Here is a 25,529-nt window from a genome sequence, read left to right on the forward strand (position 1 = left end):
TGTTGTACTGGGGGACATGGTTGAAATACTGGTGATAGGTGGATGGTTGGACTGGATGATCTTAGAGGTCTTTTCCAACCTTGGTGATTCCATGATTCTATTCTATCATTCCATGATCTCGTGGCCAATCCTAACTTAGCCTCTGTTCAGCCATTCAGAACATTTTTCTCCAGAGTACAATGGCCCAGCCACTGAGAAAAAATTCATACGATGGGAGGAATCCTGTGGCAGCAGGCCAGGATGAGGTCCTGAACCAAGCAGGATGCACTGGCCCCAAATCCAGGCAGGCAGCAGTGCTCCTGCATCCCCAGGTGGCTCTGTCACACTCTCATTCTGCCTGCTGGGGAAGAGGATTAACTACTTCAGGTGGCTTTGCAGATCAGCCCGAGACCTGGCAGCTATGCCCAGCACTACCAGGATGACCTGGCATATCGCTCAGCAGAAGCATCAATATATCACATATGGTTCTTCTGCTGGCCAAGCAGGCTCTGCCTCTGGGCTGAGATCAAGTGGGGGGTTGCAAAAACCTGCACATATTTTTTTGGACAAGGATGGTTTTTTTTAAGAAGTGGAATCTTAAACTTGCTTGAAATTTGATACTAACTCTCTAACTTAGGAGATGTTCTTCAGGAGAGCTCTGGTCAAAATGAGCACAAGAACTGAGCCAGGTTTTGTAACCACATTTGGAATTGGTAATGCATTTCCCATCCTCTGCTGTCCCTAGGATTACAGTGAAGGGTCTGCGAAAGCCCCACATAAATGTTACACAGAGCCACAACTGAAGTCCCTATCTCACACTTGAATAACTGACTATTTCTTCAGCATTACCTGTAATGTGACTGGCTTTATTTCTAGGTGAAACATACAGAAACATTTCCTCTCTGAAATCTTGCTCTGTTTCCAGAAGTTTGAATGGTAGCTAAGCAGACGCAGATTCTGCAGTCTTTCTTCCCTGATCTGACAGTGTAACAAGTGGCAATGGGTGAGAAAATATCAGTGGGGAAAATGCCTCATCATGCCCTGACCCTCCAGCAGGGTTCTGCTGCCAGGTTGCCCTTAGGCTGGCCCATCCCTCATGGGCCATGCGGAGTCAGCTCTGAGGGACAGTAAAATGAGTCAGCTTCATTACAGAGACATCACCTTTGGGATTCATGCCATGTTTATACACCGTGTTTACTTTCCCACTCCCCCAGGGGCTAGTGCAGAGGCTTGCTGCTATTTCTTGTTTTGTTTTTCAGTGCAATTCTGGCATTGGCTCCTTCCCACACCATCGCTTGCTACCTGTGCACTGTGATTTCTATAGGCTGTAGCTGTACTGGAAGCATAATTGGCTTCAGGCTCTGTCATAACTATCAGTGGTGCTCTGGGTCACACTCCCATGCAATTGTATCACACAGAAATAATCCCAAGCAAACAGCTCCTTCCAAAGGCTTTCATTCAGGGAACAACTGTGAAAATCAGAGCAGCACTACTTGAAACAGGCTTATCAATCATAGTGCTGCATGCTTTCAAATTTGTGTATTTTCAAGATGTTGCAAGACTAGCTATATTAGAAGGAAACACGATGTCTGCTTCATGTTTGAGACCATAATTTAACTCAGATGAGAGTTCCCTGAAGAGCTGGATAGAAGCCAGACCTCCTTACCTCAAGTAATTAGCTTACATTTTTATGATCTTCCCCTCTTTCACATTGTTCAAGGCAATATACATGCCGGCTTCAACTTTCCTTATGGTTCCTCTGCCAGCACAGCCAGTGTCTTCAGGGTCAGGCAGGAGGGGCAGAAAGAGCACAGTGCATTGTGGGCAGTGAGGTCAGAGCATCCCCAGGCTGGCAGGGTGCAAATGTGAGAGAGAGGTGGGTAGTGATCGTGGCACTGAGCTTGCCAGAGTTCAAGAAGTGTCTGGACAAAGCTCTCAGACATATGGTCTGATTTTTGGATGGTCCTGTGAAGAGCCAGGAGTTGGACCTGATGTTCTTTATGGGTCCCATCCAATTTGGGAGATTCCATGATCCTTTGACTCTGTGAGCCTGTTACCAGTGGGCTTTGGGTCTTCTTCATGCCCAAGAGATTTCAGGTCAGAACCCTTCTGATATGAGTCCCCTTAAAACCAGAAAACAGGAGTTTCGTCTAGAGGAAGTATTGAGAGGTACAATGGAAAGCCTTGGAGTGAGAACTGGAGCCCTCCTGCCCCTTGGCTCACGACCCAAACCAGTATCAGAGGATGCTCCAGGAGCAGTGGGAAGCATGTGCTCCCTGTTCCTTTGGGGAAGTCCTGCTCCCTCTCTGTCACCCAAATGCCCTGCATTTAGTACTTCTTAGGTATTACTAGTTAGGATCTGTGGGTAGAAGAGAGTCAGAAATGTTAACATTTTAAGGAGCTGCCACAAAGCTCGTGTACGTACCACATGGAAAGCACCAGCTGCCCTGATGGGCCGGAACCCCCTGACGGGGACACAGTGGTCGGCGTGGCCATTGCAAAAGCAGCTGCCCTTCACAATGAAGTCGTAGACAGCGTAGTGTGGGGCTGGCAGGAGTGGTGGCTCCAGCAGGTGGCAGGGGCAGCTCTGCCGCTCCAGCAGGCGCACACGTAGGTTGGTCACCTTCAGCTGTGCCTGGGCCTCTGCACTGTATGGGTCCTCGGTGGCATGTGGCGGCGAGAGGGCTCGGTATATCACCTGCAGAGGTGTGGGACAGAACAGGGGGTGTCAGCACTGTGGGGCCATCCCCAGGTACATGCAACACCCCCATACCCTTTGGTGCACTAAATTTGGTCCCTACAGCACTGCCAGCCATTACCCTACATTTGGTCATTAGCCTCAGCTGACCAGCTATTCTATGGGCAAACATCAGGTGGAGGAGTCCTCACCAACTTCTCCTGCCACCACCTCTTGTTTTTTAACAAATGAAGATCAGATTTCCAAATATTTGGCTCCTATCAGTCCCAGCCCACTTCCTAGTGGAAAAGTGATGCAGTGTGGCAGCAAGCTGACTGTCAAGAAAACTGAACTAAGAAAGAAAGAGACGGTGGAGCTCCTGAGGTTTAAGGAAATACTTATAAATCAGTCTTTATTTTAACTTCTGTCTGATTGAGTAAGTAAATACTGGCTCAAATGGAAAATTGAGAGCACTAGACAAAAATAACTGAATTTCTTTGAGGGGTTTATTTTAAGCTTATTGGGCCAGCTGCCTGTGGTACGTCACCAGAAACAGCACGTCACTCATACAACTGCCATTTGCGTGGAATGACAAATTTACAACACATGTTAGTTACCAGAATATTTGATTTATGGTTTACACTCATTACATAGCTAGAAACCCCATCACTGACTGACTGGCTTTGGAAGGCCTGATGAGTTCCAACACTTGCAAGCATCAGTTCAATGAGTTACTTGACAACTGAGTGCAACATGGCCTAGGATGTCGATACACTGCTTCAGCAGCACTGTAAGACCACCTGAAGTTGTCAGACTAGCAGTCTATCCCCGAGGTACTCAAGCATTTAGCTGCTTCTAATGAAATGCTGTCAAAAGGGAGCAGGTAGGCTTGGAGAGGTGGTCAAAGGAGCAAGGTAGGTGGTGGTGCACCCCTTGTGTGGAAGTAATGAGTCTAATGAGGGACGTTAATAAATACTGACACCTTTCAAAAGGTGTTTTCTCATCCCTTCCAGGAACACAGACCTGTTTTTCTGCTCTCCTGAAATAAAACTATGATGTGAAACAAAGCCAACAAGCAGCCCTGCATCTCTCCTCTGGAGTTGTTATTCAACCAAACACACACCGGTGTCTTTCTGCTCACATTTACTCATTAGTGGTATGGTGAATACAAGATGTTTACAGATACGGAAAAAACAGAAAAATCTCCATGTTGGAGACATCGATTCCCTTTTAGAATGGAAAATGCCTGGCTGAGAATTTTCTGTAAAAACTAGAATGTTGGTTTCCTAGCTATTACATCAATCTTGCCTCCAAAAATTCTTTGCTCATTCGAATTCAGAGGGGAGTGGTGAATACATATAAGGGAATAATCTATGCTACATATAGGAACAGACATTTTTCTGATTATTCTAACTTTCTCTCACTTATCTATCCCATTTTAAGGCAGGCAAATGATGCCTGTGACCCTCATAAAAGCATTGCAGTGAGGAAATCAGTAGTCCCGAGTGTTTTCACGCTGAGGGAGTTAAACCACAGCCGTGTGGAATTCAGGGGGAGTTATGCCACTGATTTCAATGGAGCCAGTATTCCAGTTCAGGACTTAAATTGTTACAAACATTTCTTTTTATGGCTGCTTGAAAACAGTGATGCTAAACATGAGCCCTATCTGCAGTTCCCAGGGGCTGCAGAGAGCGGGCTCGCCCTGCTGCCCTGCACTTCTCCAGCCGTGCTCACACAGCAGTAGGGGAGCTGGGTCTCAGCACTGCCACCTCAGTAAACACTCCCATCCCCCAGTGCTACTGGGTCTATTTTAATAAAACACAAAACAGTCATTATAACATGTGAGACACCATACAAATAGCAATTCTTTGCTCTGTCCCAGCCGACTGAGCCAGAGCCCCCAGAGGCTGCACAATAAGATCAAGGATGTGTTTCCCAGCAGGACTTCCCTGTTCAGTCTTTAACTTTGCCAATTCATCTCAGCCTGTCTCTGGAGTAATCCCAGCATATCACTAGGGTCACACGTCCCCACGCAGCTGTGGTGGGTCTGCTGCTGCCTGGCACCCCAGCCTCACATGCACCCTCACACAGGCTGCGTCCTGCTTTTACCTCTCCTAGGACATTCCCATCCAGCTCTCCACTGCAGGATTTGAGATGAGTGAGCTGCCACCATGCATGTGCACCTGGCCATGGGGTGCTGCAAGCCTGGTGTCCCCGACTGCCCCTTTCTGGCCTTCTGTATGCAATGAGTCTCACCAGAAAGCACTCCATGGCCACCAGAGCTGCCTGTCTCTACGTGTCTTATGAACAATATGCCAACAATAAGCATCATGGTGTTAGGTAAATGGTGTGACTTCTCTGACATGATAGACAGCACCATGCATGACAGTGGGAGGACAGGATCTCTACATCAGCAGCTGCTCTGCATGAACATTACTACACATTTCTAATTTGTAAAACAAGTAGGAAGTGATAAATTGAAAACCCACAGCACCTCCATGCTGGACATGCCATAATATATCCTATCACAAAGGCATTTTCATTTCCAGTGTTGTGAGCTCACTGTAAATCTTGAGATGTTTGGGATTCTTCTTTAGCACAGTCCCAGGAACCGAATCTCTCTGAGCTCCTGTTTAAAAATAACTATCTAGCAACATCTCATATCGAGGAGCAAATGTCACAAAGTAGGAGGCAAATAAAATGAACATATGTTTTCAAATCAAAATACCAAGTGATTTTTAGTTTAATGTTCCTTCTAAGCCTCATGGAGTTGTGCTGTTGGATGCCACGTCCATAAATGTGAAGCTTTCATGAAGTGATGTCAACAGAGGTGTAATTTAAAACTTGCATGAGGACATCTGGGTGGAGAAGTCTCTCTGCACAGCCAAATTGGTGGTGCTGCAGAGAATTTCTGTCCCTGTGAAAAACACCTACGGAGAAAGCAATGCTTTCAATAAGAAATAGAAAAGCAGGCTGAAATCCCTATGTGATCATCCCAGCGATGCCCCTCAGTGCCAGTGAGCCTGGTGCAGTGCTCTCTGCCAGGTGCTAGCTCTGGTGCCAGCCCTGTGCGTGCCATGGAATGCAAACAGGCTGCTTTTCAGCCAAGCTCTCTGTTGTTTGGGCACATGGCAAAGCTGACACCCCCTAATAAATTTTCACAGTGTTTCCATTTCCTCACAGGCTGTCATGAGCAGCTCTTGGTCTGTTGGCTATTTCACATTTTTTTGCTTCAGTGTGTAAGAAGCCATAGCTACTTGCCATTCCCCGGATGCAAAAATGTAGCCCTGAATATAAATAAAACAGCAGCTCTGAGCATGGTGCACTCAAGTGACCGCCTGCACCACAATGACCTCGATTTATAAATACATAAAAGTCCCTTTGCAAGAAGTACCCTAGTATGTTTACACTCGAAAGGCAGTGAAAGGGCATCTTTATATATATATCCACTTTGGGAAGGAAAATGCTAATGAATGATGCTGAGAACAACAAAGTCAAAGTGGCCCAAGGAAGTCAACAAAACCAATACAGATTTGCTGCCAGCAAAGCTGCCTCGATGAGTCATGGTGCTCCACGGACATTCGGAGATGCTCTTCAAAATGACAATAGCAGAAATGACACAGAAGGAGTAAATTGATGGGGGAATCAATGAGCACATACACATGGAAAGAAGAAAACAAGAAAGGAAATGTCCAACAAACAAGGAAAACAGCAGAATCTGAGCTGGTGGGCTCCTCTCCCTGAGCAGGTGGCTGCTGGAGCCCCAGTGCTGGTGACCTCTGTTACCTGATGTATTACAAGCAGAAGAGCTATTACAAGAGAAAGTCATGTGTACCTATGATGTGCTATGTTCACTCAACAACCCTAGGCTAAAAAAAGGCTTTTTGGTGGCTACTGTAAATAATGGCCACCGAAACCTGCTGTGTACCACTGACAGCAGCTACTGAGATGCTGGAGAAGAGGCTCTCCTGCACTGTTACAGCTACTTCATATACTCTGACAAGGACAGCACTTGGCCTGTGCCTGCAGTCCTTTTGTAGCACATAAAACAAGGCAAATGATTCCCTGCCTCATCACCCAGGAGTCACATAATCTTACAAAGACTTCAGAAGGAAAATCCAATTGTTTCAAATATCTGGCCCTAGTGGGAGCCTTGGCAGGTTAATCTATATTCAACACAGGTTTTGATCTGGGGAAAGTCAAGGCACTGCTCTCCCATTCTCAACAGTGAGAAGCAGTCCGGGAAAGCTCCTAGACACACATGGCAGCTGGCAGCGAGGGGCTGGAAAAGGCATGCATGGAACAAGGCAAGGACCAGGGTTCCAGGATCTGTTTTGGGTATGAAGGACCAAGAAAACTTGGAGCTGTGTCCAGTGAGCTAGGGAGAGAATTGGGCTTGCTTGTGCAGCTGGCTTTCTCCCTGCAGTCGCAGAACAGCCCCTTATTGCGTCCTGCAAAGGCCTGCAAGGGTCAGGGTGTCAGCATGGACGCCTGCCACAGTGCTAGGCATTGATGGCATTTCTTTCAGCTGAAGCGTAACTCGACTTCATGAATATTTTTCCACTCCTTTTGTCTATAAAGAAAAGGCTTTGTGTCTGTAGAAAGGCTGCTTGGTATTGCAGTGGAAACCATCCAGTGACTGCGAGATATACTTCAGTTTGGTAAAAAGAACACCTGTCTGAATTGTATGCAAATAGGTACAGTCAAAAAGGCCGTGAGAAACCCTTTTCACCCTGAGGCTGTGGACTTTTACCACAGAGATGGAGCACTGGGGATGCAGCACAGACTGGCAATAGAGGAGTGACTGGCTGTTTAAGCCTGTTTTAGACACTGATTTCTTCCTGGAAATGTTGCCCAGGCAGAATTTGAGGACTTTGCCACCTGTGTAGGATTTTGGATGCTGCTAGACTGGAAATTTCATGCCACTACACACTGTGCATGCTGACTAATCCCAGATTAAGTCTATGAGCTTTTGGTCCAAGGCTCCCGAGATGCAGCTATTCACCGCTTTAGGTTAAGGGCTTTCCATGTAACCACTGGTATCAAGGAAACCCGAGAGAAGGACAGCAGCTGGGCTTCACAGCCAGCAAGCTAGGAGCTGAGCAAGTAAGCCAGTCTTTCCAGCACACCAGCGAGAAGCAGTGAAATAGAGCAGTGGGGAACAGTGCTGTAAGAGGAGCCCATGGCCCTTTTCTCAAAGGAAGCAATAGCCTTGCTAACAAGGCTAGATGCCAGTTCAGAGAATTAAACTCTCCCTATCCAAATCCCTCGTTTCACATGGATACAGTGTTTTCAATGTCTACACCAGAACATTAGTTTGGAAAACTGAGCCCTGGAGCCCGTTCCTTCTCTTGCTGGCAGCCTACAATATAGAATTCACCCTCTTTCACAGCTCCCTCCCACGAATAATTTGTTTTAGCCAATCTAGCCATAATTTAGCCATGATTGGAGGCTGATCTAGAAGCCTTGATCTGCAGCAGTTAGAAACTTGTTTTTCTAAATAGAGGCCTGCCAGCATGCACTATTAAGCACTGACTATGCTCCATCCCAGAGGTGGCTGCATTTCAATGGTGAGCCAAGCAGAGGAACAAACTCTTCATGGCAAAAAGCCTCAGACAGCCAGAGAGAAGAGGAGATGATGAGGCCTTGCTGTGGGCTGGCTGCAGAGGGGGAATCAAGGGGAGGATGGCTGGGCAGGTTGAGAAGCTTCTGGCCCTCATCTCAGGTGCAGTCTGGGCTCTGGGGGCAGGTAGCTTAACCTTAAGGACAGAAGCAGGCTGCATGCAGTAACAGTGCGAGGAAAGGCCCTGGAAGGTTTCTCTACTACACAAGGCACATGAGATCAATATAATGCTCAGTAAGACACACACACACACACCCCACAGTAAAACAGCAGTATGTGATGTTTCAAACATCCTCAGCATGCTAGAATTTGTTGCTGGAAAACAGTCAATCTGCAAATATGCCTCTCCTACTAATAACAAATAGCAACAATGGCTGAAGTCTCAAAGTGGTTTATTAGCAGTATTCTGAACAGATAAACACCTAAATAAGTTACTAATTTACTAAAATCTTGTGAAGGAGACTCTGCTTCAGTTCTTTTATGCCAGTGCTTGTCTAAATGGGGACACCCAGGCGAGCTAATCTGAATTGACCACAGATGGGAACTTAAAAGTAAATGAGATAACTGCATTGCAGAGTGGACAGTCACTCTCATTCACAGTTCAAGAATTAACATCTGCTAAGGGCCTCCTCTAGACAAACCCTTAGCAGCAATCTCTAGTCAGGGATAAATTTAGGATTAACTTGTAAGGCAAGAAATATTAATATGATCCAAAGTGTGGGAGGAAAGTTGTATACTAATAAAACTGAGCTCAGAGCTGAAGGACTTCATTTCTGCATCTTGTTTACTTAGATTACATTTGGCCGGTGAATACAGTTCTGACTTTCCTTGCAGGAATACAGTTGAAGGGTCACGCCCTGGAAAACTGCAAAAATACCCTGTTTCTGTAGTACATTTGTACGACCCACACTGAAATAAGCTAGCCTTCCTGCTAGAACATTGATAACAATAGGCCAGCACCTAGTGGTTTTTTGCATCTAGGTTAAGAGGACCATTGCTGTGAAATGATCCACTGAATCAAGTATGGGGAAAGTCTTCAGACAGATATTGTCTGGCTCCTGCATCCTTACAGCAAAGTCTTTGCTGCCCTGGCTGCCACAGGGCTGCAGGTCTTCTTTGCCTGAGACCAGACAGTGGCCAGGCAGCCTCTGATGGGGCTCAGCTCAGCAAGTCTGGGAACACACTCACCTGTAAGCATCTGCATAATCCTAGTGACAGTTAGGACTTATGAGTCTTAAAAGGAATGGCTGAGAATACTTGGATTGTTCAGTGTGGAGAAAAGGAGGCCCAGGGGAGACCTTTATCGCTTTCTACAGTGACCTGAAAGGAGGTTGTAGTGAGGTTGCAGCCAACCTCTTCTCCCAGGTAACAGTGACAGGATGAGAGGGAATGGCCTTAAGTTGCATCCCAGGAGGTTCAGGTTGGATATCAGGAAAAATTTCTTAGAAAGAGTGGTGCTGCACTGGCATAGGCTGACCAGGGAGGTTTTGGAGTCACCATCCCTGGAGGTGTCCAAGAACCATGTGGATGTGGCACTGAGGTACATGGTCAGTGGGCATGGTGGGGATGGGTTGATGGTTGAACCAGATTATCTTAGTGGTCTTTCCCAACCTTAACGATTCTATGATTCTGTCATCTTTCTTGAGTCATGCGCTCCAATACGCATTTTGGTCAGTAGGCATAAACTGACTGGTTGGGGATGTGCTGCTGTCCATCACTAGAAGAGGGACATTACTTGCATGAGCACACTCTGTGCCACGTTAAGCACCATTCTCCTCTCTCCCCACACTTGCAGGACTTGATTTTCCTCCAGAGTTCTTTGAGGAAAACCAACAATGACTTCACTATACACCACAGGGAAGATCAGCCCTCAGCCTCCCCTCTGCAGTTCCATCTGGATTTGCCCTTTCCTTCTTGACCCCATCACTGGACTGCTGCAGGCAGCTTGTCCTTCAGGGTGGAGCACTCAGGTGTACCCAAAGCAGAGGATAACCACACCCAGCAGTTGTGTAGCATAAGGGACCACATCCCAGCCAGGTGACTACCCATCAGCAGCCCTGCCAAGTGCCATGCAAGGTACGCAATGCTATCTCCACCACTTCCCACTGCTGTGGAGGCCTCTGGCTGAAGAAATAAATAAAGCCTGATTTTCCCATTCCTATAGAAGCACAGCGTAGCAGATTGCTACCTTTGTGCTATTTTGGGGTGAGCAGCCACATCCTGCAGCTCAGCAAAGCGTTCGTCCCGGGGGATGGGCAGCAGCAAGCAGAAACCCCTCCGCACTGCAGAGCGCTGTCAGAACCTGCAAGCCCCGACCCCATGCCTGGAGATGCACATGGGGTGTTGAAATATTTGAAGGAGAAAGCAGTACATAGATGGTGTGACATGCAGCTTGGATCACGGGCTGTGGTTGTTACATTGCGCTAAAAAAAAACCAAAACAACGATCAAAAGTTCAAAAAGAAATCCAGTAGCACTTAGGGAATTTATGTTTGTGCTTTAAAGAAAACTGCGGTAACTGAGCTTCAGTTAAATAATACCCTTGGATAACTCAGATGACTGCACATTTAAAACCACCGTTTCAAGTGAAATTACTGCTTCCATATGTCTGGAATTAGGTGCTGCCAGAAGTGGGAGTAAAGTGCTGCATAACTCCAAACAGAACACAATACTCTGATGTTTCTTTAGGTGAGATCCATGTTGCTATTGGCAGTTAGGAGTAATTGCTGGAATGTAGCACACTGTAATAAATTAAATGTGATATTTGCTAGGCATGCATGCTTGCCATCTGGTCACCAGAAAGCTGCTGTTACTACTTTGCAGGTAAATATAAGGGAACTGAAGTGTGCCGTACAAATAAAACCTTACAAGCTCCAGCCTCCTGGACCCAACATTTGTTTAAGCCCTGGAATAATTAAATGATCTTGACTTTTATAGCTTATTTGCAATAACACAAACCAAGGCACTGCCAGAAGTCCTGCAGGAGCAAGCTCAGTAAATAGCCTTCTTTGCAGCTGACTACCACAGATGCATCAAACGACACCGAATTTCTTTCTTTCTTGAAACTAGGCACTGATTTTGACATATAAGAGGCCCATCGTGCCCACACATTGCACCAGCCTTTCTATGCAAGTTCAGCCTGCTTTCTGGGGCAGGTGAAAATGGACAGAGAAGAGGAAGAAAATACCACTTTCTCTGGCCAGCCAAAGAGCTGCAGAGAGGTCTGAACAGGGTATTCTTAGACATTACTGCTGGTCTCCAAGGACAGGACCTTCACCTCAAATCACATTATCAGTGGAAAACACAATTTGTAGGTAATAATTAGTGGAGAACTGACACCTCGATTCATGATCCAGGTTTGCTCCTCTCTGCACTGCAGCAGGTTTGGTTTCCCAGGCAGACATGTTCATGGGATGAGGCCACAAGAGGGAGCTGCCTCAAGGCCCGGGATGGGCCCTGGGGACCCTCTCCAGCAGGGACCCCACAAGAAGCCACCAAACAGGGTGCCCAGCCCAACATCACGGCTTTAGTATGCTGCCAGCACGCTGCCTGTAGCACCTGAAGATATGCCAATTGTGACCTGCAATTTCTGATATGGAAAACAACCTGTTCTTTCACATGCATTCTTCCTCTTAACAAAAGAGATCTTTTTCCTTGTTTGTTTGTTTTTTTCCCACTCACCTCTCCTCCAGTACAGGGGAAGGGGCTGGAGTATCTGGATGTACACGAGGCTCCCCTCTGCACCACGTCATCCTCCAGCCCGAAGGCCGTCGAGCAGTTGGTGGCAAAGTACTTGTAGGCCTGCCAGGTCTTGCCAAAGTCCTGTGAGCGCTCCAGCACCATGGCCGCCGGCCGGGGTGACTTGAAGACCAGGATCAGATGTGTGAAGTAGAAGGTGGCTTCCAGGTCCAGCTGGATGGTCTCCTGTGGGGCATCTCCAGCTGCCTGCCACCAGGTGCGGGGCAGGAGGAAAGGGGAGTCGGCCATGGCAGCAGGGGGGTGTGCCAGCCCTGCATGGGCCCCACTGCAATGGCTGCAGATGGGGGGCTTGCAGCGGAGCATGGCATCCTCGGCATACGTGCAGAAGGGCTCGGTGGCATGGCTCCCACAGGCTGTCTCCGTCCTCAGTGTCCGCCCATGTGCCAGGTTGCCCAGCCGGGGATTGCAGGCTTTCTCGCATGGGCTGCTTGCCCCAGCTGTGCTGCCCAGGCCTGGAAGGAAAGCAGTGAGACCATGGCATGGATTTCAGAGCTGCTCACCAACCCCATGGGGACTGTGTGCCAGCCAGGTAGTTGCATACCCAGTGCCTGTCAATCCAGCAAGAGCTGCACTACTGTGTAGTGCACACCTCAGTGGAGCTTAGCGTGTCTAAAACAGCAAAACAAAGTAAAATGAAAGCCCTCAGGGCTTCCCTGTGCTTGGGAAAATCCCCAGCAAGAATTGCAAAGAGATGAGGACAGTGAGGGCAGGAGGAGGGAGGCCTGCACCTGGCTTTCCCATCCTGGAGCCAGGTGAGGGCACTGAAGGGCTCAGGGGCTGCAGCAGCCCCATCCCATGGCACTGAGAGGTCCACTAGGTGATTCCAGGCACAGGGAAAGGCAGGAGGAAAGCATCAAGCTTCTGTGGCACACACCATTCCAACCTCTCCATGCTGGGGCCCAGGAGCTGGTTCCTGGTGTGAGCACCTCCTCCAAGCGCTGACCCCAAAACTTCACACCCCTCTCCAACACCTCCATTCCTACTCCAAATCTCCCCGCAGTCCCAAACTGCCACAGAAGTTGAATCTAAACAGTGCTGAGGTTTGGAAGCCTGTCATCGACGTGTGTAAAGCAGGGAGAAATAAATCCTTGGTTGAAATGGTGCTGGCAGGCTGCCTTGCAGCTGAGCCTCTGTGGTTTGTGTGCAAGTCTCTCTGGCAGCCTTGTCAATTTAAAAATCACAGTGAAAGTGGCAAAGGAAAACAAAATCACTGCGGGGTTTGGTGTGAAACACTCTGCAAAGCAACCCGTCTGGTTCAGAAGCATTCAGTGAGGGGTGTCCACCTCATTATTAATAAGTGTAGAAGCAGGTCAAGGCTGTATTTTATTAACCATAACTGCTTAATGTGTTAAAAAATTAAGAAACATAAAGGAAGCACTGATGATTTGGATGCAAGGCAGATGAAACATCCAAGGTGCATCATGTCTTCTTTCTCACTGTGCCAAGCATTCACAATCATCTTTGTGCACCAATTACTATGTCATCTTGCCATTTTTTGTTATGTCCAAAGGTCGTTCCAGTTTAGCATCCAATAAATCCTTTATTAGGGGTTTATTCAGCATTCGCCTATAGTGTCTAAGCTGCAATTAAGCTACATTACCTACTAGCAGAGACAAAGCCTTCAGAGTCTGATGGATTTCTCCGCTCCTGCCCCTTAAGAAGTGCTCTGGAAACAACAGTTTTATCACTGCTGATCTGCGTGGGATCCTGTGCCGTTATTCAGAACAGATGTGAACTGCCCGCTGCAGAGCACTCCTGAATTCAGTCCCTGAACCTCCCTCGGCAAGCAGCCTTGGGCAGCTTTAGCAAGCAGACAAGGCTCAGTGAGTTTAGCTTCCTAACAAACACACAGCCACCAATATTAACTGTGCAGCACACATCTACTCTAGAAAAGCAAACAAACATACCTGTAAAACACGCATACATCTCCTGAAGACACTTCCCAAAGCACTGCGCAAACATTAACTAACCCAAACAGTTCTCCCAAGGGGCAGCCCAGTGTGTGCTATTACCATATTATCAGGTAGGCTTGCCACAGGCTGGACTAATTGATGCGTTTGGTTGCTCTCCTGGATCATTCGGCTATGTGCAGCATGGCGAAGTTCGCTATAAACAAACAAGTGATCACTGGCTGCAGCTCCCTGAGTGCTGGGACCGGAGCAGGGGTCTGGGACAGGACAAACGCAGCAGGGCTCAGCCAGCACCCGAAGCCACGTCAGGAGCCTCGTTTGTGTTCATCGCATCCTTATAGTTTCCCTGTACGCTGCTGGTGACTGTTCCCAGAGAGGTGCAGGGAGGCTCTGATGGGTGGGAGACTCAGTCTCAGGGGCTGTCCTGGGGCACAGCGCTGCCAGGAGGGCTGGCTCCCAAATTCCCATTCAGGATGTTGGGATCTGAAGGGATTCAGGTCCAAGCACCCTCCGGACAGGATCCCAGCCCTCTGCGGGCCAGTCATGCAGGATCCCTTCCTCACCTGCAGGTTTGGGGCCAAGGACTCGAATTCAGAAGGGGCTGGGGAACGAAGGCTGCCACACAGACCCCAGCAGAGACGAGAGGAAACCCCTACGAAGGGAGTTTGTTTTCCCTAGGGTTAGGAATCGCATGACGGCCACGCAGCACCGCATGTTACAAAAAGTGACAGCTTTCCTGTGTGCTGCCGCCTGCCCCGGGAATTCAGCGAAAGGACAGATGAGGGCAGAAGGATTTGCCACGCCGCAGCCCTGGGAAAGGGGCTTCTCCTGACTGCCCTGACGGATCTGCCCGCCTCAGAAAGCCCTGTTTTGCGCTGCACATGGTACCGGGATGGGGTTCGTGAGCAATGAGTAAGAGCATGCAGTGAACACCATGACTCACCTGTAAAACATCCATGGAAAATCATATGCTTCCTGCTTAAGCATTTTAGCGACACTTGCCTTGTAAAGTTTCACTAGTATCTCGCGCCCCGTGAGATGTTTATTTCCCATCTGGGTTCTTTCTCCTTTTTAGAGCAGCACATTGGCACCCGGCTTGCAAACCCCTGAGGGCAGCGTTACGCAAACCCGACCGGCTCCGGCACCCCACCGCGGGGCGATCCGGTGCTAAGCGGCTGAAACCGCGAAACGCTCCCCTCGCCTCCATCGCCCTCCTCCCCCCACGGACACAACCCCCGGCCATCCACGCCCGCGTATCCACGGACGCGTATGTAGGTGCGCAACGCACCCGCTCCAAGCTCGCCCGCGCGCAGACGACGGAGAGCGCTCACCTGCGGCGCTCAGCAGCAGTACCAGCAGCAGCGGCAGCCTCGTCCCGCTCCCCATGGCCGAGCCCCGGCCGCGGCTCCGCCGCCCGCCCCGCGCGCCCCGCGGCGCGCCCGGCCCCGCGCGGCATCAGCGCCCCGCGCGGCCCCGCCGCCCGCACCGCCCCGCCGCCCGCCGCCCGCGCCCCGCGCCCCGCCGCCGCCCGCCCCGCCCCGCGGCCCGCCCCGGCGCGAGGGAGGGAGCGCGGTGCCGGCGGACGCCCGGTCGGGACGTTGCGGTCGCCGCGGCGGGATGAGCCGCGGGGGGAGCCTCGTTCTCCACCGGGCTCGGTGCCCGATGCGGAAAGCACCGTGCTCGGAGGGGTCGTGCCGCCTCTCGCGACGGTTGGGTTCTGAAAGTGGGAGAAGGGCTGCTCGGGGCTGTGCAGTCTCCGAAAGGCGCCGAGAGGGGACGGCGGTGGGTCGTTGGGTGAACGGGGGGAGTGTGAGTGGGGTGAGGGAGAGGGAGAAGGCAGAGCGCGAGGTGAGGATGCGCAGGTGCAGGGGCAGGGCAGGTGTGGATGGGGGGAACCCGTGCATAGAATCGTTAAGGTTGGAAAAGACCGCTGTGATCATCCTGTCCAACCAGCAGCCCATCCACACCGTGCCAGCTGACCATGTGCCACTTCCACACAGTTCTTGAACACTTCCACAGACAGTGACTCCACCACGTCCCTGGACACCCCGTGCCATGCCCAACCGCTCTTTCTTTTTTGAAGATACTTTTCCTGATATCCAATCTGAACCTCCACTGGCACAACTTGAGGCCATTCCCTCTCATCCTATCGCTGTTACCTGGGAGAAGAGGCCGACCTCCACCTTGCTGCAACTTCCTCTCGGGTTGCAATAGAAAGCAACAAGGTCTCCCTTTGTGCCTTCTCTTCCCTAGACTGAACAATCCCAGTTCCCTCAGCTGCTTCTCATGAGACGTGCTCCAGGCCTTTCACGGCTCCACTGCCCTTCTCTGGAAACACTCCGGGGCCTCCATGTCTTTCTTGTACTGAGGGGCCCCAAACTGAATGCACTCAAGGCACAGTCTCACTAGAGCAGAGTACAGAGGGATGATCAGCTCCCTGCTCCTGCTGACTATGCTATTTCTGATACAAGTCAGGATGCCACTGGCTTTCTTGGCCTCCTGGGCACACTGCTGGCTCATGTTCACCCTTCAGGTCCTTTTCCACAACTCATCTGTCCAGTCACTCTTCCTGCAACAATGCATGGGGTTGTGACCAAAGTGCAGGACCTGGCACACTGTCTCAGTGAACCTCATGCAATTGGCCTCAGCCCATAGATCCAGCATATCCAGGTCCCTCTGTAGGACCTTTCTACCCCAAAGCAGATCAACACTTCCTCCCAGCTTGGTGTAATCAGCAAACTTACTGTGGGAGCACTCAATCCCCTCATCCAGATTGTCAATGAAGATATAAGGCACGGCCGGTGCCAATAGTGACCCCTGGGGAGCACCACTGCTGACTGACTGCCAGCTGGATTTAACTCCATTCACCTCCATTCATCACTGGGTTGGTGACCAAAGAGTGGCCTCTGCACATTCCTTCTCCCAAGCCCCACGCCCAGGGCAGGAATGAGTTGGGACTTGGCATCTTGAAAATGACATGTTGGGCTCATATTAGAAGCCAAACCTGCGTGAGACATGTGGCCTACTGCCTGGCAGACCACACTTTTGTCATAAAAATCTCAAAAATTCAAAAGATCAGAGGACTTTAACCAAAGGCTTGTTCAAAGATCACCGTTTCCTGCACTGCAGAACACTGTTATAGTTTAACAGAAGGCCCTGGGGCAGACGCATGGGCAGCAGAGGCTGCTGGTGGGTGAAGTGGGGGCAAAGAGGTCTGGATACCTACTCACACTTTATCAAAAGGAATACAAACTGATTTGTTTAAAGAAGAAATGTGGTCTTGATTCAAAGCCCACAGAAGCCAGTGGGAGTTGATGTGATCAGGGGTTTGGGATGGGGGCTGCAGCCACCTTCCTGTTGTCTGTTTTGGTACCATGTCATTAATCTTCTCTATGAAAACCTGTCTTGCACTCTTCCATTTTTTTGCAAACCACTGGAATTTTTCCAGCCATTGTCAAATGAGTAATGAAAACATTTCAATGACTCATCGTGTTTTGAAGCAGCTTGATTCCCATGTTTTCTGCGTGAAAATAAACCCGTGGATAATCCAGAGTGACGACTACTGATTAAAGCTTCATATTTCCTTGCTTACGTTGCTGTTAAAAGCTGAGCTGTGATATAAGGCAGCACTTCTCAGGCATATGAAGGAAACAAGGGAGCCAGCCATTACTTTTCACTGTACCCAGTGATCGACATTTCCGAGCTGAGTGTTTTGCATTCTGGGCCAGTGCATGCATGGGATTTAGTGTAATTGGAAGTCAGGTCACAACAGCATCATGGCAATGATAGTGCTGTCCTTTACTGGGAGAAGTCTCTGGGGTAAAACATGGTGCTTGCCGTGGCAGCTCTCTTACGGAGCACTGACAGCCGTGTACCACGCAGTCTGTTGGAAGTCTGAACCCTCTTCCCTCTGCTGATAGCACTGGCCCTGTAGTGAAGGAAAGGATCTTTCTGCCATCAGTCATAGAATAAAATCATTGTGTTAGAAAAGACAGCTAAGATCATCTCGTCCAACCATCAGCCCAGCCCCACTGTAACCGTGCCCCTCAGTGCCACATCTGTGTGTTTCTTGAACACCTCCAGGGACAGTGACTTCACCCCATCCCTGGGCAGCCTGTGCCAGTGCAGCACCACTCCTCCTGAGAAGATATTCTTCCTGATACCCAACCTGTCAAAGGGACCTTGCAGTCCAGCACAGATTGCTCGCTGGCTTCGAGATGGTCTTCGCCTCCCTTGCTGCCCTCTTTCCAGTCTGTGGGATGGATGAGTGGGTCAGGGCTTGTTCTGGTGTCCCGAGGGTCTGGGAGTTGCTGCCCTCTGGCAGGGATTTGCTTCAGGAAGGTGATGGAAGCCCTGGGGGCAGCCACAGCATAGCATGGGCTCCAGGTGTGCTTGGTTCTGCCTATGTATTGCTCAAGAAACTCATATACAAAGACCTTTTTTCAACAGTGCATCTAGTTCTGTCATCTTACGGGAAGCGAGGACGCAGTTGGCATTTATTCCCAAACTAAAGTAGTTTGCAAACCACATCAATTATTTCTCATGTGCAGCTGTTTTATCCATACATTGTGACTTCAGGCACTATAAGGTTTTCTTCCTCCCTCTCCGTCTCTTTTTACCATACATTTTGGACAAGCAGGAATGAAGGGGAACCAGCTGATCTGCATCCATCCCACTTACAGAGGATTCAGGGACCTCTGCTGGGACTGAACTTGGCTTCGCCTCTGTTCCTCCGTACACAAGATTATTAATATTTTTTCAGCAAAGCTGTAAAAAATGTGAAACAGTAGAATCGTTAGTGTTTCCTATGGCCTTTGCATCTGATGGGACTTAAGTATCCCCACCAGGAAATTAAACGTCCGATGTAGGTGTATACTAAGGAAAGAGGGAATAACAAGGAACATGGGGTAAAGAGAAGCCATTCTTGATCAAAACATAAGGCTATGTTTAAAATTTGAGCCTCACTGTGTTAGAGAAGTCTGTCTCTGTCCATACCCCTCTCCTTAGTATCAGAATCTCAGCTCAGATTCTGCTCTGGGTTGTTGGCAGACCTTCTACTCTGTTCTAGACATTGTTTTGCTTTCTGCTGGATGTACACGTGGTGTGACATCATGGCTATTTCAATATCCTCTGTTTGCCAGGCAGAGGACAAAGCCATTTCATATTTAAGATTCCTTGACCCATATGAGGCTGTGTGCAGTAAGAGTCATCACACTGTGGTGCAGTATGAAGACCCAGCGCCTCAAAGAACTCATGCTAGGCTAAGGGCACTCATTCCAGTCAGACTTCATGGTACAGGTTACTTAGTATTACTGAGTATTGCTGAGTACCAGCATAATCCATAGTGGAAAACATATCTTAAATGGGGAATTCCTTCCATTTATCTAACATGCATCTAGGTAATTATCTAGGTACATCATATAGTTAAGTGATTTACCTTGTCAGTGGAAATGGCAGACCATTTAGCTCTTTAAACTAGAAGGGTTTAATAAATGTGGAATGTGCCATGTCTGACAGTATAGTGTAGCAGAGCTATGGATTTAAGTGGCATGTGCACATGGGTCAGCATTTAGTCTAGTCACCATGTGTCTGTTGTCAAACTTGGATCACTAGGGAGCTTTTAAATGTCTATTTTTTTCTTTTTTTTTCAGGTGGTTAAGTGTGACAATGTTAGTTCTTCACTGTGTCTGAGGACGTAGGACATGTACAGACTAGGAAGGCACCCGGGGAACCAACTTATTTCTGTCTTATTCTGACATATATTAAAGTTACCTTGTATTTTCTGAAAATTGAACAATAAACTAAAGTAGCCTTTATTTTGCTCCTGCTTACAGTTGGTTTTGGTATCTCAAAACCATGTTGCAAGTAGCAGCAAAGACATAAAATTCTAGCACAGCCTGCAAAAAGCATGAACACCTATGAGGATGACTTCTAGGGGCTATCTCCATCCTCCTTGAAGCAACTCTGAATTTCAGTCCCTAGTGTGTGTGCCTCTAATACACAATATCCAGCGGGAATGTGGAGATCTGGAGAAGTTTTACAGTAGATCCTAGAAAAATGTCAGATTTTTGCTGGAGATCCTGCAGACCACATGCCTGTACCCAAAATGTTCAGATGTTGGTTTCTAGAAGCTCTCGGAGAAGAAAGACAGCTTCACTCTGCACATCCACTTCTCACCCACTGTACATCCAAGCTGATCTGGGAAATTCACAGGAGGAGTGTAGTGTATGAGTGCCAAAGGCCTGGAGGCCCAAATATCCACGTCAGCTTTGCAAGCAGGCTTTGGGCACTGCTGAGACTCATGCAAGACTCATGCTTCAGTCTTGTGTAAAGACACCATATCTGCATGCAGCCAAGTGCACTAATTCATCTAGGTCTTTCAGCATGGACATGTAGGCTTACATAATGACATTTCAACACTCAAGTCTTCTTTATGCAATTGTTTTAAATTCTGCTGAAATCTATGGGGTGATTTTGATAGCGGCCAAATGTTCTGCTGGCACCTCCTTTGAGCACTACTACTTGATATTGTGACTGTGCTGGGAAGGGAAGGGAAGGGAAGGGAAGGGAAGGGAAGGGAAGGGAAGGGAAGGGAAGGGAAGGGAAGGGAAGGGAAGGGAAGGGAAGGGAAGGGAAGGGAAGGGAAGGGAAGGGAAGGGAAGGGAAGGGAAGGGAAGGGAAGAGCACACAAAAAGGGAAGGATACCAGCCAGGTCCTGCTTTGTTTGCAGAATGAAGCCATTCCACAAACAGTCCTACAACTCTTGCTCATAAGAGTATGTTAATTCGGTGGCACACTGGAACATTCCTACAATATTTTTGAAGAAGTTCAAGTTGCTATATGCTTAGACTGGAGCATGCCAAAAATGGGATGAACTGGAAGAGTTTATTTTTTTGCCATTGTTGTTGAACTGGTTCCCTGCCAGTTTTGACGTTCATCTTTAGGTGAGGTCTCTGCATGGGATCAGCTGGCACACCTGTTCTTTTATGTATGATTGCTTTTTGTGTTTATGGTGGAGTGATTCAGGTTGCCTGTTTACTGGGACTGCTGGAGGCCCATGGTAGACATTATTTAGCTACTCCTCATGGATTTCCAAGATGTACCAATGGTCCATCCCTGAAATCAGTAAGGGTCAGGTGCCTATGTCACACTTCAAGGCTGTGGGACCATAATTGTCAAGAAAGTTGAAACCACATGCCTAGGACTGAGTCAGTAATCATTATTTTGTTGGCAGCAACAGCAGCTGAACCAATTTCTTATTCCTGAACCGAAAATTTGAATAGCTTTTAAAATTATTCTTATTTTCACAGCATATTTCTGCATATCCTTAGGTGTTGTCACTGATGGGAGTCTCTGAGGGTTTTGCTATTTGCTGTTTTCATTAAACTGAAAGGCCGAGTTCACAAAGCAGCTGAAGGATGCAAAAGAAGCCCTTGCTCATAACAGTGAGGTATTGGTTTGAGTCCTGTGGAGAATTAAACATCATTCTTAGAAAAGAATCCTAATCAACCAGCTATTGTAGGCTGAAATGTTCCAAGTGTTTTTTCCTTGCCCCTTCAGATTAGCTTAGCAAATATTGTTGCCTTTCTTTCTTACCACCCTCTACACCCCTATCTCTTTTTCTTCCCTCATTACCTTTTTGTTGTCTTTTTAATACCAAATTGGTATAACATTTAGTGTAAGAAATTACCACATTATACAACTCAATAATAAAGGAAATGCTAAAGCATGGTAGACTGTACTTTTCTGGGTCCTGGTGATGTTCTTGCACTAGAAAGCATGAGTTCAGAAGCCAAATGATTTGTGGAGCTGAAAACCATAGGACAATCACTCTTTGCATTTTCTGTCTTTATAAAATGAGTCTAGACTTCTTGGGTGCAGCATGTCCTGGGGCTTTCCTTTGCACTGTAACATCCCCGCTGTGTACATGGCTTAGTTGCCTGAACAACTGGCCATTGCACTGATCTAATGATCAGCCTAACATAATGAACTACCTACTCAAGTCCTGACTGTACAAAGTTCTAACCAGACATCTAGTGCTTTTCAGCCTGTTTCAGGAAGCAAGGACAACTCGGGGCAATACAGACCAGAAGGTGGCACCATGCCTGGAAAGCAGATGGCAGGACACTCGGATTTGCAACACTTCTGTCTGTCTGTGGCCCTAGGCCCAGTGGAAATTACATTCCTACTCACTGAAGCACCACTAAGCCTTTCAACCCTAGTCCTTTAGTTGGAGTTTTATGATGCCAAGGGGATTGGGCTCATTGCCCACTGACAATACAAGCAATGAATTAATGTTCCTTATGCCCTAGATCTTTTCTGTAATGGAAAAACTCCTTAGATAGCACCTAAAGGGCTGCTCATAGCCTTGGGAACCCATTGTTGGAAAGATGCTGACATGCTGAAGGGAATCCATACAGGAGTGGGAAGAATGAAAGGCAGAGTGCATACTTTTGAAAAATGGGCAGAAAATAAAATCTGGCCTGGCTAAACAGGAACTGAAGAGAAACCCTCCAAATAAACGCTTGTACGTACACACATAGAATCACAGTATGGTCACTCGAGGTAGTGTAGGGCACAACACAGCTGAGCAAAAGAAAACCTGAACTGAATGCCAGGAGCAATGAAATTAAAGAATAAATGAAAGAAATGGAAGTGAGAAGAAAGAAGTGTGGGGAATTTCTAGCTTCAATATAAAGCTTTTTGATGGATATTATAAGAACATCAAAGCAACGAGAGACTTATGTTTCCATTCTGAGTTTATATGTCTTTACAGATCATAAGACAGAATGTACTGACCTACAGGGCTAGGATTTTTCAGAAGCAAATAAACACATACATAGTTGCCTATGAATGAACACTCTACAGCCATAGACAGGATAAAAAACCTTTTAAAGATGCAGACCAAACACTAAACTCTGGGGAATATCTCTAACTATCGTCAAATACTTTCATCGTTTTCCATTCCAAGCTTACTTGGCTCTTCACCAGATCCCAGACATTCTCAGAGATGGTACACTGAATGACTGAATTAAGTCTGAGATAATGTTCTTCTCCAGTTTAAAAACAGAAAGCATGAAGTATGAAGAAAGATAAGGATTGCTTAAGAGTTAAATTCAGAATGATTCAGGAGTAAATAAGGCTGGGAACTTTTTATAGCTTTGTAATTTTGGCAGGGGATAACATTCTAAATACATTCCTGACAGATGAGATCCCCAAACATCTGCAAAGATATGAGCTGATAAGAGATCCCTAATTCACATTTCATAGAGGACAGATGTAGACATTTTTAACAGCTGGAGTGACTGTGAGACTTGTGCAGAAACAGTGACACAAGCTGTCAGAAGCTGTGAGGAGCTGCTCTCACAGCTGGATGGGAGAATTGGGCTGCACCGTGAGAGCCCCTCGAGCCATCTGCAATGGGGTGTCCTCCTGAGCACAGTGATGCAAAGAAGTGACAGAGCCCTCCCTGTGCCCTGCCCACTGCAGATCTGAGTGGTGGGAACTTGTGGTTCTAGCTCCAGGGCAGTGTTATCCTAACACTTCAACAGAACATTTTTTTAGTAAGCCCTGTTTCTCTGTTTCTCGTGGGTTAGTGTTTGAAAATGTGATCCAAGGGTACCAGCCACAGGAGTATGTACAGGAGTCTAAAGGACGCAACAAAAGCTCTGAAACCTCTCTGACCCCTTGTTATCTGTCAGAAAAACACTACTTTGGGTTTCTTATATCCCTGTCGGGGACACAGGGTTCTTTCTAATCCCCTTTATGTGCTAGGCCCACAGGCAGTCTCGTGTAACCACAGCACTCACAGCACTGCACAGACAGCCAGGACAAGTTTCAGATGTGAACCTGGATGCATTTTGGCTCCTTGTTGCCCTTGCCTGAATATGTCTGAGCTTCTGAAAACCAGGCAGGACTGGGAACAGCACAGGACAAGTAGCTCAGATTTTTAATGGGATTAAAATAGGTCTGAAACCAAAGAAGACAAGATCCGGTGATCCTGTGTTGATTGACTCTCCTGAGAGTCAGCCAAGGTAAACATGCCACCGTTCAGAAACATGCCAAAGAACAAAGAGGAGAAGAAGGAGATGAAAAGGAGAATGGAAAAAAAAGCACAAAGCCACCAGCTCAGCGCACACATTGAACAGAGGTCTGCCACATCAGCACTAGTGTCTAATGTGGTCAGATGATAAGTCTGATGTTAGATATTGGTCTGATTTTAATAAGAAAATGAATCCAAATGAATGTGTGTCTGAACACTTTTCAAGTAATGAATTGCTGGTCTAGATTGGATGGAAGCAGAACAAGTTTGGGGTTCTGACACAGTTTTAAGGGCCTAGAAGATGTCATTTTTTCTTTCTTCTCCCATTCTCTAATTTGTAAAGCAACATGGCCTTCACATTTGATGATCTAAACTGAAGTGTCTCCATTGCCATGTAGTCTTTATTCCTTCTTCCTAGTGTGGAAAAGTGAAAGGAGAGGAAGAAGCAAAATAGAAAGTTAATTTTTTTTCTGTACGAGCTGAAATAAAAAGAAAGTTTAATGCTTGTCCAAATTGTTCAATTCGAGCCATTTGGCTAAGAATTCTGTACTAAAGTATTTGAACAGAAAACAATATTCATTTGGATCCACTGTGTTAATACACGACATCTTCCCCCTTGCTGCAGCAGTATGTCAGCAAGCTTCGCCATAATTTGAAAGGCAAGGAGAGATATGGGACCCATTATTTCTACATTTCATTACCAGCAATGTAGAGACAAAGAAAGCAATCACATTATCTCAGCCTACACAAGGAGACTGGGGCAGAATCGAGAGCACAGGTTCACAACAGAGGCAGGACGAAGGCTAACAGTGGCTCATCAGATTGCCATTGTGAAGGGTTGCTCTCTAGTCTTCAACTTGAGTGTGGTGATTTACTTTTTCTACTCTGGGACAGTGTTTTTTTCTTCAGTGAATTCTTGGCATTATGTGCATTTGACTGTGGCCTCCTACGCACAGCAGCTCTGTATTTTGTGAAAAGCAATGTCCATTGGCACTGAACTCTTTGACAGCGGACTTCAGTGCTCAGTGAGCAGCAATGATTGCTTGTATTTTTGTAAACAGGAACGGATACTAAGCACAGTTTGGGTTTCCTTTTCAAGTTAATTAAAAACAAAATCAAAAGCAACAACAACAACAAACCCTCCAAAACAATCCAAAATGAAGTCCTAAATCCAGAAAGCCCAAACCCCCAAAACACAGCAACAAGTTTGCATATGTCCATGTTATAACCACAGTTGTGATGTTGCTGGGACATGTGGTGATTGACTTTACAATACCATGGGCTCCTGGTGTAAGAATTTTAATTAACCTTGAGTTAAAGGTATAAAACTTGTGCTAGCTTGTTCCAAAGACCTTTTGTAATATTAACCGAATTATGTCAAACATTTTCTGTCAGCTATAAGGTTTATCATAAATCACAAGAAATCTTGTAATCATGTAGATCTGAGCATTATGTTCCCCCAAAGCCCCTTTCATAATGGGAAATACTACCTTATGTTTCTTAATGTCTTTCTTTCCTCTCTCCCTTGGGCTGTACTTTT

General features: G+C 47.3%; 1 protein-coding gene across 3 annotated transcripts in view; it reads right to left on the reverse strand.

Annotated features, from left to right (window-relative positions):
- The window catches only part of NTN4 (netrin 4), a 33,230-nt gene extending 17,874 nt beyond the window's left edge, over nucleotides 1–15,356 (reverse strand). For 2 of the 3 annotated variants that reach the window (XM_065742669.1, XM_065742668.1), the window contains exons 1-3: nucleotides 15,279–15,356; nucleotides 11,960–12,489; nucleotides 2,405–2,677 (exon numbers count right to left, since the gene is read on the reverse strand). In XM_065742669.1, coding sequence (XP_065598741.1) covers nucleotides 2,405–2,677; nucleotides 11,960–12,489; nucleotides 15,279–15,333 — 858 coding nt within the window. In that variant the 5' untranslated portion in view covers nucleotides 15,334–15,356. Of the gene's footprint in view, nucleotides 1–2,404; nucleotides 2,678–11,959; nucleotides 12,490–14,890; nucleotides 15,124–15,278 lie in introns of those variants that run through there. The other variant, XM_065742670.1, reaches the window with a different exon arrangement.
- Between the last annotated feature and the right edge of the window lie 10,173 nt (nucleotides 15,357–25,529).

The sequence above is a fragment of the Cyrtonyx montezumae genome, unplaced genomic scaffold (genome assembly GCF_038088225.1).
Source record: "Cyrtonyx montezumae isolate F1298 unplaced genomic scaffold, pur_monq_1.0 scaffold_3, whole genome shotgun sequence".
Classification (NCBI taxonomy): Eukaryota; Metazoa; Chordata; class Aves; order Galliformes; family Odontophoridae; genus Cyrtonyx; species Cyrtonyx montezumae.